At 49.0% G+C, this 11227-nt stretch overlaps 2 protein-coding genes across 4 annotated transcripts in view; one reads left to right on the top strand and one right to left on the bottom strand.

Annotated features, from left to right (window-relative positions):
• NDUFB9 (NADH:ubiquinone oxidoreductase subunit B9) overlaps positions 1–4836 on the bottom strand; it is a 7360-nt gene extending 2524 nt beyond the window's left edge. The window contains exons 1-3 of one of the 2 annotated variants that reach the window (XM_019552607.1): positions 4709–4836; positions 2676–2868; positions 722–835 (exon numbers count right to left, since the gene is read on the bottom strand). In XM_019552607.1, the coding sequence (XP_019408152.1) occupies positions 722–835; positions 2676–2868; positions 4709–4794 (393 nt within the window). In that variant the 5' untranslated portion in view covers positions 4795–4836. The remainder of the gene's footprint in view (positions 1–721; positions 836–2675; positions 2869–4708) is intronic. The other variant, XM_019552614.1, reaches the window with a different exon arrangement.
• Positions 4837–4858: 22 nt separating this feature from the next.
• Positions 4859–11227, top strand: part of TATDN1 (TatD DNase domain containing 1) — a 31358-nt gene continuing 24989 nt past the window's right edge. The window contains exons 1-2 of one of the 2 annotated variants that reach the window (XM_019552579.1): positions 4859–4935; positions 7123–7188. In XM_019552579.1, the coding sequence (XP_019408124.1) occupies positions 4884–4935; positions 7123–7188 (118 nt within the window). In that variant the 5' untranslated portion in view covers positions 4859–4883. The remainder of the gene's footprint in view (positions 4936–7122; positions 7189–11227) is intronic. The other variant, XM_019552586.1, reaches the window with a different exon arrangement.

Below are 11227 nucleotides of genomic sequence, written 5' to 3'. Positions count from 1 at the left end.
CCAAGGTCTAGAATAGCCTGCCATCGGAGGTGGTTCAAGCACCTACATTGAACACCTTCAAGAGCAAATTGGATGCTTATCTAGCTGGGATCCTATCACCCCAGCTGACTTCCTGCCCTTTGGGTGGGAGGCTGGACTCGATCTTCTGAGGTCCCTTCCAGCCCTAATGTCTATGAAATCTATGTTGCCTGCCTTCTAGGTGCTCACTCTGGGTTCGCATATAGTTTTTCTCCAGTCTTGAGGTTATGTACTTAAACAATGTTTCCCTAGAAGTATTTATCTACTAAATGCTACTCATTAATGTTGAAATTTTATAGGGAAAGAAGGCAAGGTCAGGCCATTTCTCTATTCATCCTACTGAACATAATTTCTAGTGTAGCGGCTGCAACACTTTTAGCCCAGGGCTGTCTACCTTATGTGTGGTCAGGCGCTGTGCTGTATGGTCCTACCTTCTGCCCCCACGCTATCCCATGCCCCATGCTGTACTGCAAGCAACCCCCACTGCTTCCCCAGCCCTGTGGGCTGTGCCCTGCTCCACTGCCCCAGGAGCACGAAGCAAAAGCTGGAGGAGGGGTGAGAACCTAGGGGCTGCAGGTTAACCCTGAGGGGCTACTTTCATACCTAAATTGGGCATTTCTTTTCACTCAGTAAGAGTCTTTAATTCCTTTAAACTCAGACTGCACACTAAGTGAGCTCTGTTCTGCATTCAAGCAGTACTGACCTCCTTATCCCAGCTTTCCAACTGCAATTTCTTCCACTGTTCTCTTTTGGCAAAGTAATCAGGATACATTGCCTTCTCTGAAGGATGCCAGTAATTCAGGACCCATTCAGGAGCCTGTCCAAAGAGCAAATCAAGCACTAGATGAAAGAAACCATAAGATACAGCAACAGTACATACATCTTAGGCAACAGATGTCATGGGATAGGTAAATGGTCTGTGAAGCACAGCATTTCATAACAATATATCTAGCTCTTACATAGTGCTTTCCAGTAGATCTCTAATCATGTCAAGGATAAAATTACTGGCCTCTCCTCCATTTTACAGACCATTGAACAGACACGGGGAGGACAGTAACTTGCTTTAATGTCACTCAGAGCACAAGCAAGCTCAAGAGAGAATCCAAGGCTCATTAGTCCCATAGTGCTCTTTTCACCAAGTCAAATTATTCTCATTTCTCCCCTTGCAAGAACAGTACCAGTTGCAGATGCTTGAATTAGCAGTTACAGAACAGACACAATTTCAAATGTGTCTTGTGTTTAAGTTCGGTCACTACCATGTGTGGTACAAACCAGATGCAGCAATGAAAGGAAGACATGGAAGTTATAACAGTAAAAGTTGCAAGACTAAAAATTCACCTCATTTTTTCTTATGCTGTGTGGTTCAGCAATCATATCCATAAGAGGGGGGTATAAAATATACTCTGAAGTGCAGTCTAATCAGGAGTAGAAGCAGGATGTGTCAGTCAGTACACAACCTTGCAGGATTGTTGCTGTTAATTCCTGTTACTATAAAGTAACATCCAGGCTCTGTGTAAGTTCTACTTTTCCCCCCACATTATCAATTTTCCAACTAATCCCACCCTTCCTCCTCATTCAGGCCCCCTATCTCCTACCTTGATAACTGTAGGCCACCTTTCCTGCCCCATTTATCCTGCCAATATCCATATCCTACCCCAACCTGTTCAAAACACAGCTAAGGAGATCCTCCTGGTCATTTACCTGAATCATGTAAATCCAACTCCTCTCAAAATGCTTCCATCGCATCAAATTCAAGCTTCGCATTCTGTTTTCCAAGAACCCTCACAGCTTTGCACCTCCTTTGGGTGGTGCAAAAGAAGAAGTACAGGGATTTTATTTTGCAGTATACTGACTCCATAGTAAGGAGTGGACACAGGAACAGCTCTCCAAGTTGGTTACCTACAGCAGGGGCTATTATAGTGCCTGGCCAGGGAAGCTGGTTTGCGCTGAGCAAATCAATAACACAGTTTCATGGCTTGTGCACTGTAGTAAAGTTAAGTTACACAGCATCATGCATATTACATGTACATCCCTTGGGTGTGTCCATCACCTTAGTCTTTGTTTCTTTATCCCAATATGCTCCTTATGCAAACCACACCCTGAAATAATCTTAAACATGCCCACCCTCTTCAAATCCCTTGCTGATATAGGAAAGGGTGAGTGCATTGTCTAATAGTCATAGTCTTGTTAAAATGCATGTGAGAAACAAGAAAAAGACCATCCAAGGTTCACGCAACCTTAAAAAATTTCTATATAGAATTTAAAAAACCAAAAAAAAAAGCTAACCAAAAACCAAACCCCAGGAATGTTATTGTAAATCTACCTTGGGTTTTTGTTATACCATGTATCACTGCAGTGTTGAACATGTGACAGTAATCCACAAGTCAGAAATCAATCATTTACAACCTTAACTTGCAATACTTGAGGACTGAGAGGTTTTTTGGGGGAAGGGCAGGATAAAGAAAGAAATAGGGATCCCTTAACAGCCTTCATGGAAAATAAGAGCCCTAACAGAATGAAAAGAATAGCAGAGCATTACAAACCTACAACAGTGATGGAAATTCTCACCCCATCCCCAAAGCAAGAGGCAATGATGGTAAGAAGGCACCAGCATACAAGTCCCTTACTGCCAAACAGCCTGGTGGTATCTTACCTACCTTGTAGCAGTTATATCTCTCATAAGATGTGCCTCCTGGAGAGTCAGGGAAGATGTAAGGCTGAGGATGCTGCTCTAACCAAAATTCTTCCTCGCCAGCTCTCAGCAGTTGCGTTGCTTTCACCATATCCTTCTCATTCTTGTTTTTATCAAACCGATCTCTCAGCAAACAGGCATAGAATCTATACTTATCTCTGTAAGTACAAAAAACTTGCAACAGTTCTAGTGGGAAAGAAAGCAGATGTGTCAAAGGTTTCTAGTACAGGAATAGCAGAAGTTTCTCTATGCAGCATAATCTTGTCCTCGGTTTTACAAATCATACGTTATTCATCCTTTTCATCATTACTAATCAAGGAAACAGCAGCAGAAAGCCTTCTTAGGTCATCTATTCATTCTCTAACCAAGGCCCGCAGACTTTCCCTTTAAATTAGTTCATCCCTCCTCCTGGTTATGCAAACCCAGGCAATTTCTAACCCAGGGGTCAGCAATGCTTTTGGGCAGTGCCAAAAACACTTCCAACCTCAACTTGTAAGATGCTGGCATGCTAGGGGTGGACGGGGGAGCTGTGAAGGGCCTGATCCTTATTGTGGCAGAGCAGCCCTAGCCCCCTCCCTGATGTCCGCACAGCAAAATGCCACATCCTGGCACTGGTGCCCGGGGTTGCCTAACCCTGATCTAACTTATTTCTATACAGCAGGGGTTGGCAACCCCTGGCATGTGTGACAAGTGTGGCACACAAGGCCACTTTGCTTGGCATATGGCAGCCAGCCCTGGCTCCAGGTAGCTACTGCCAGCAATGGAGCCCAGGCTGCTCCAAGGAGGGCTTGCAGCATCCCAGCTGCCTCCTGGGAGCAGCTCGGGATCCCGGCTGGCAGCAGCTCCCCAGAGCCAGGGCAAGCTTCAGCCAGGAGGCTCCAAACAGCCGTGCCGGGTTCCGGCACCAGCTCCACACCCACACGTGCAGGCACACCTCGGAGCAGGCAGTGGGGGCAGAGCAGCGCAGCCCCAGTCTCTCCCCCACTCCTGGCACAGAGGTGATGAGCCCAGCACAGCTGTTTGTAGCAAGCCCACTGCTTGCTACAACTGCCCAGAGCCTGGACTGGTTACAAACAGTTGCTCCAGGCTCACCATCTCTGTGCTGGGAGTAGGGGAGAGACCGGGGCTGCACTGCCTCAGGCCCTGCCCCCACCAAGGCGTGCTGCACATGCCGGTGCGGAGCTGGTGCTGGAGCCCGGCACAGCTGTTTGGAGCCTCTTGGCTGAAGCCGGCCCTAGCTCTAGGGGAGCTGCTGCCAGCTGGGATCGTGGGCTGCTCTCAGCAGGCAGCTGGGATGCTGCAAGCCCAGTTCAGAGCAGCCTGCACTCCGTCGCTGGCAGCAGCTACCCAGAGCCCAGGCAGCTGCTGGCAGCCACAGAGCCTGGGCTGTGGGGCAGGGACTTTGGGTGGGGGGCCAGGGGCACAAGTAGGGCATCCTACCATGCCTACCCCTGCTATACACGATCCGTACTCTCATCACCAGAATGCTCAGCAAAGCTGTTCATCAACTTGCATCATGAATAGTTACCTTCTTCAGTGAACTTGGCTGAAACCCAACACCTCTTAAGATCACACCAAACACTAATGCTAAGATAGTCTTCTTGGCACACTACTCTTTTTGCATATATCCACTCAGAGTCCCTCCATGGGTTCCCTTTTCACTTCCACATCAGTAGTTCCAGTCTTTATCCTTGAGCCCTTTCACACAAGTGTCCCGTTTGACCTAGTTATTCCAGTACTAGGCGCTGTCCACCACACGAGGACGGGGTGCAGCCGGGATCCAGCCTCAGGCCTGGCCCCCCCCGCAGGCGCCGCAGTCTCCCACCGCCAGGGGGCGCTGCTGACAGCGAATCTGAGCAGGGAGTTCCTCCCACGCATGCGCACTCCCTCCAGGCTATACTGGGGGGCGCCGCTCCTCCCCCGCACCCAGGAACCAGCCCCTGCGTCATGGGGGGGGCGTTACAAGGAGACGCCGCACGGGGCGGGAGGCGCCCTCACCTTTGGACGCACCAGGACTCGAGGTGACGCTGCGCGCGCTTGTAGAGCCGCAGCACCTTCTGTCGGTGCGTCAGGTACCCCGCCATCTTGGGCCGGTGACGCTCCGCCCCCTGTTTCTCTTGGCCCGGGGCGCGGGGGGTGCCGGGAAGGGGGCGGAGTCCTCCGCGCTCGGCGCATGCGCTGCAGTCGCTTGTCCGCCGCAGACATGAGCCGGTGCAAGTTCGTCGGTAAGGAGGGAGGGGCGCGCGGGCGGGGGCGGGGGCAGGGGCAGGGGAGTCACTCCGCGGGCTGCGCCGGGGCACGACCTGCCGCGCGCGCGCGCGTGTGTGTACGTGTACAGGTGCGGATGTGTGCATGGGGCCACGTGTGTACTTGTCTTGTGTACGTGTGTGTACCTGCATGGACACGTCCCTGCACGTATAGATGTGTGTATGGTGCATGCGCGTGTGTACATGTATGTATATGAGTCTACATGTGTGTATATGAGATGTGTATCTGCCTGTGTGTATAGGTACCTGCATGTGCAGATGTGTATATACATCTGTATGTATATGTACCTGCAGGTATAGATGTATGTGTATGGTGTACATGCGTGTGTGTACTTGTGTGTATAGGTACCTGCAGGTATAGGTGTGTGTATGCTGCATGTGTGTGTGTGTACACCTGTATACATATGTACCTGCTTGTATAGATGTGTGTGTGTATGGTGCACACGCATGTGTGTACTTGTAAGGGTGTATGTGTGTATGCACACACATGTGTACAGGCAAGTCTCGGACTTGCCCTACTGCCTCTTGCCCCTCACAATTGGTTCCTGAAAACTGTGCCTTAAGTCGAAAAGTCGTTAACTTGGAACCGATTTTCCCATAGGAACAATGTTATAAATAGTGGGGCTGGTTCCTGAACTAAGGCCCGATACCCTATTTTCACCAAAAATACCCCAGAGTTTTGTACTCGGTCAATTATAGATGAGTAATATAGCTACATTAATGTATTTATATTGTAAATAGCAATCATATTGATTTGGAAGGACTTTGAGGTGACTTTGCTGGACTTTTTGAAGGGTTCTTGGCTGGAGTTTTCTCAGAAGTCTTGGCTGAAGGTTTTTCTAGAGTCTTCTCTGCTTTCTTTAAGAAAGTGTCCAAGGAAGTTTGGACAGGTGTTCTCCAGGGAGATGGGTGATGCAGCGAACCTGTTTGCAGGCGTGGTGTGGCGTGGCATGGCATGGGATCAAGCTTTGTAAAATCAAAACTGATGTCAGAAAGTCAAAACAGGGTGTCAATTTATAAATGTCTTAAGTGCTGTCCGATGTAATTTGAAACATCTTAAGTTGAGGACTGCCTGTATATGTACATGTATACATGCAGGCACACGTGTGGATGTGTGTGTGGGAGCAGGGCACAGCCCACAAGACTGGGGAAGCAGTGTGGGTTGTCTGCACAGTGTGGGGGGCAGAGGGTAGGAGCAGGCAATGCAGCACCTGACCGCACGTATGCTGGACAGCCCTGGGCTCAGTGTTGGAGCCGCTACACTACAAGTTATGTTCAGTGGGATGAATGGAGAAATGCCTGACCTTGCCCTCCTGCCCTATAAAACTTCAGTACTGACATACATTAGCATGAATAACATTTAGTAGGTAAATGCTTCTGGCGAAACACCGTTCAAGTACGTAGCCTGGGACTAGAGAAGAGCTATTTGCTAGCCCACAGTGAGCACCTACCATGTAGGCAACACATGCACATGTGTGTATAATATGTACATGTCCATACATGTGTGGATGCATGTGTGTACACAGAAGCACATGTGCATACACATGCATATTCCCTAATCTTTCCTTCAGTGAAGAGCAGGAAATGACTAAAGTGCTCCCTCTCTGGCCTTGCAGGCCTTGAGGACCTATAACAGCCATAGCTCCAGCCCTTCCATCTCCTCCTGTCTTGTGTAGTTGCCTTCCACCTTGTTGCATCTTTGTCTGTCCTTGCCAAATCAGTTTTCTGTTCTTACAACATTTCTGTGTCCAAACCATCTTACCTCTGGGATAGTGACAACATTCACGCTACGCTGTTCCATCTCTGCTAATAGGCAAATTAAAGCTCCAGGCATACACGAGCATCCAGTGTTCCAAGATCCACATTTCGTATTTGTCCAAGGCTTTAGTTTTGGTTTCATAATGTGGGGTTTTTTCATGAGATAAGGTGGTTTGGTTCATGCCCAACCTGGAAGACCAGGGTATTCCTTTTAGTCTGGTCTCTACCCTTCAACTTGTTTGGCACAGAAGACCCTCCTGGTAGTTGCACCATACAGCTGCCAGCATAGCTCTCTGTTACAAAGACTCCCTACATGAAGTGGGAATACCTTTAAAGTGGAGGGGATGATTACAAGTAACTTAATCTCCATTGTTTTTCTCCTGACAGATATCGCTATTAATTTGACAGACCCTATGTTCAGAGGGATTTATAGAGGTACACAGAAACATCAAGGTAAATGTTTCTTTGAATCTAGCAACAGTGTTAGACTAAGGGCCTGTTTCCTTACCTAAGTAGCAACTATGATACATTCATCTTTTTCCCTCAGAGGTTATATAAAGTAAATAAAATGTATTATTTTTATTTAGATGGGGCCTGAAATATGATATGCACTCTAGAATTAAAAAGATGCATTCTAGCTGAAATCTGTTTTTGCTATAAAACTGTCAGATGGTTAAAAAAACCCAAACTCAGTAGCTGAAATCTTCACCTACATCTTTAAACAAGGGTTCCTTCATTTATGCCCCGGGTTCTGAGCGTAGAACTGTATCCTTTGTTTTCTTTGAGCCAGGTATGAATTAGCTTATTTCCATTGAGGTGAATTAGTGCAGTTTGCAACAGGTGACATTTTTTACATACCAGACACATGTGGTTTCCTTTTGCTGAGGATCCTGTTCTATGCGTTTGGACTCAATAGTTTGTCTGGTTTAGACTTTAAGCCAGGGGTGGGCAGAATATGGCCCGTGGGCTGGATCTGGCCTGCCAAGCACTTTCATCCTGCCTGCGGAGCTGCCCAACAAATTGTGTCCTGCCCATGCCTTCTGCCTGCAAGGGTGAGAGCAAGGTGCCCGTGTGTACACGCAGCCCAAAAACTTATTCTTTTGTCTGGCTCCCAACCTCCTGGGCAGAAGCTAGCCAGCATGCAGCTTCCGTGCAGGGCTCCTGCTGCTGCTGCTGCCACCCCTGAGGGACAGGCGGTGGCAGCAGCATGGAGCTGGAGTGGGCAGTGTGTGGGTGTGAGGGAGAGTGAGGAATGTGGGGACCTTCCCACACTCCCCTCATGGTGTGCAGCCCTGGCAGGCAGTTGCAGCTACAGTAGGTGGGGAGCTCAGGGCAGAGTTGCCCAGTGGAGTGTGGCTCCAGCAGGCACTGCACATCACAGTGAGGGGTTCAGCCTCTGCGCAATGGCCTGTATTGCTGGTGCTCCCTCCTGCACTTGCACAGCGGGGAGGGAAGCCCCGCATGCTAGAGCCAGCTGCCTTCCTCTCAGGGGCTGCACTGCAGGGGAGAGAAGCACCAGGATCCTTCCCCCGTGGGTCTTCCCTCCCTGCTGTCAAATGTGGCAGGGAGCACCAGCAATACAGGAGGCTCAGCAGAGGCTGCACTCCTTGCTGTGATGTGCAGCACTTGCTAGAGCTGCACCCTGCCAGGCACCTGCGCCCTGAGCACCCCACCTGCTGCCGCTGCTGCCACTACTGCCTGCTGGGGCTGCATGCCATGGGGAGAGTGTGGGGGAGTCCCCATACTCCTCCCCAGGACCCATACCCTGTCTCCCCAACCCCCAACATATACACAACCTCCTGACATACCCTGTGCCCCTCCACACACACAGCCATACCCCCTCACAAACCCCCTACCCCCATCTTACCACACACACACACCCCCACCATACCCCCCCCCCACAATATGTAAAACTCAGAATGTATTTTTCAGTTATTATGACATTGCCTTTATATACTCTAAGCAAACCCAAATCATGGCAAAAATATTTTTTGTAATAAAATATGTTATAGTAGATGTTAGACTTTTAGTGTATGATTTGGTTTTATTCTGGTTCTAAGATGGCAACCCCCCCCTCCCAGAAGCAGTACTTCCGGGGAGCAATGGGAAGGACGTCCGGTGGCAAGGGTTAGGGGGCAGGACTTCTTGTCCCAAGATAGCGACAAAAGGTTCGTGCAACTGTCAAGGGATGGGACCACCCAGGTGGCCCTTGACAGCTCGACAAAACCTGTTAAGCGGCCCTCCACCTGAAATAATTGTCCCCCCACTGTAAGCTTTTTGTAACAATGATTGTGTCTCCTTTTGTCTAAGAAAGATGCAATACACTTTCTCTATCAATAAATATTTATTGCTAATGAATCAAGATTTCTTTTTTTTATATCTTTACTACCTTTCCAATTTACAGTTATCCACATGCATTATTTTCTGGTTCATAGTATCAATGAGCATTAATTTAATATTTTTCTGCAAAGGAATTCGCATACATGCATTCATTTTCTTTTCCTTTCTCTTCAAACAAGGTTGGAGACGTTAACAATTTTTAGAGATAAAATTTTAATGTCCTCTAGAATGTACTGACTTGAAGTCCAGAAAACTATTATAATAATTTAAGTCCCAGTTGAGCAAGATTTTGTCTATTTCTTTACTCTGGGCTTCTCCCATTCTTTTTTTTAATCTTGGTTGGCCCATCAGCAGTGTGATCCTCTTCTGCAGGTGTGAGGAGTACCTGCTTCTGGTGGTGTAGGAATCATAAAAAATTAGAGTTGGAAGGAACCTAAGGAGGTCATCTGGTCCAACCTCCTGCTCAAAGCAGGACTATCCACTACTTACTAAATCAAGGTTTTGTCTAGCCAGGTCTTAAAAACCTCCAAGGATGAAGAGTCCACAACCTGTCTGGGTAACTTGTTCCAGTGTTTTACTACCCTCCTAGTGAGAACATTCTTCTAATATCTAACCTAAACTTCACTTGCTGCAACTTGATACCTTTGCTCCTTGTTCTGTCATCTGCCACCACTGAGAACAGTCTATCTTCATCATCTTTGGACCTGCCCTTCAGGTACCTGGTGGCTGCTATTAAATCCCCTCTCAGTCTTCTCTTCTGTAGACTAAATAAGCCCATAAGTTCCCTCAGCCTCTCCTCAGAAGTCATGTGCCCCAGCCCCCGAACCATTTTTGTTGCCCTCCACTGGACTCTCTCCAATTTGACCACATCCTTTCTGTAGTGGGGGGGCCCAAAACTAAACGCAATACTCCAGATGTGGCCTCACCGGTGCTGAAAAGAGGTAAATAATTACTTCCCTTCAACTACTGGTAACACTCCTACCAGTGCAGCCCAGTATGCCATTAGCCTTCTTGGCAACAAGGGCACGCTGCTGGCTCATATTCAATTTATTGTCCACTATAACCCCCAGGTCATTTTCTACAGAGCTGCTGCCCAGTCAGTCAGCCCCTGGCCTGTACTGGTGCATGGGATTCTTCTGTCCTGAGCGCAGGACTTTGCACTTGTCCCTGTTGAATCTCATGAGATTTATTTTTGTCCAATGCTCCAATCTGTCTAGGTCACTCTGACTCCTAACCCTACCCTCCAGTGTATCTACTACTCCCCCCAGCTTGGTGTCATCTGCAGACTTACTGAAGGTGCACTCTATGCCATCTTCCAGATTGTTGATGAAGACATTGAACAAAACTGGTCCCAGGACCGACCTCTGGGGCACTCTATTTGATACCAGCTGTCAACTAGACATGGAGCCATTGATTACTACCTTCTGTGCCTGATGCTTCAGCCAGTTTTCTATCTACCTTACAGTCTATTCATCCAGCTCGTACTTCCTTAGCTTGCCTGGAAGAATGTTGTGGGAGTCTGTATCAAAAGCCTTGTTCAAATCAAAGTAAACCATATCCAGTGGTCTCTCTGCATCCACAGAGATAATTATACCGTCATAGAATGCAGTCAGGTTGGTCAGGCATGGCTTGCCCCAGCAAATCCATGGTGACTGTTCCTAATCACCTTTTTCTCTTCCAAGTCCTTAGAATTGCAAAAAAACACTCAGGTAGACTCCAGAGCGGTGAGAGACGCGCAGGTGAAGTCCGCTGCTCCCCCGAAGCCCCCCAGACACCCCCTCAGCAGCCGCCGAGCCCCCTGCCGACCCCCGGCACAGCCGGAGGTGAGCGGGCTCGTGGTGGGAAGGGGTTAACTCCTCGCTTGCTGGGAGGAGGCCGTTGCCTGGTGCCAGGCCGGGTCAAGCCCCCGCCCAGGCCCCTACTTGGCCCAGCCCCCCAGGGAGCCGCGCGAACAGGCTGTGCAAACAGGCGCTTGAGTTAGCGCGGAGTTCGCGTGGGAGAGGGCGCGGGAGGGCACGAGACCCTGCCTGCGACCCCCCCCAGCCATAGCCAGCCCCAGCCGTAGCCAGCCTACCAGAGGCATGACACGGATGGGCACGCACCACACCCTGAGGGTCCCCTCGGGCTCTGCGGCCATCGGGCACCTCAGAGA

The sequence above is a fragment of the Crocodylus porosus genome, unplaced genomic scaffold (assembly GCF_001723895.1).
Source record: "Crocodylus porosus isolate Cpor-Errol unplaced genomic scaffold, CroPor_comp1, whole genome shotgun sequence".
NCBI lineage: Eukaryota > Metazoa > Chordata > Crocodylia > Crocodylidae > Crocodylus > Crocodylus porosus.
The sequence above is the reverse complement of the archived record's forward strand: the minus strand, read 5'-3'. Positions and strand labels throughout refer to the sequence as shown.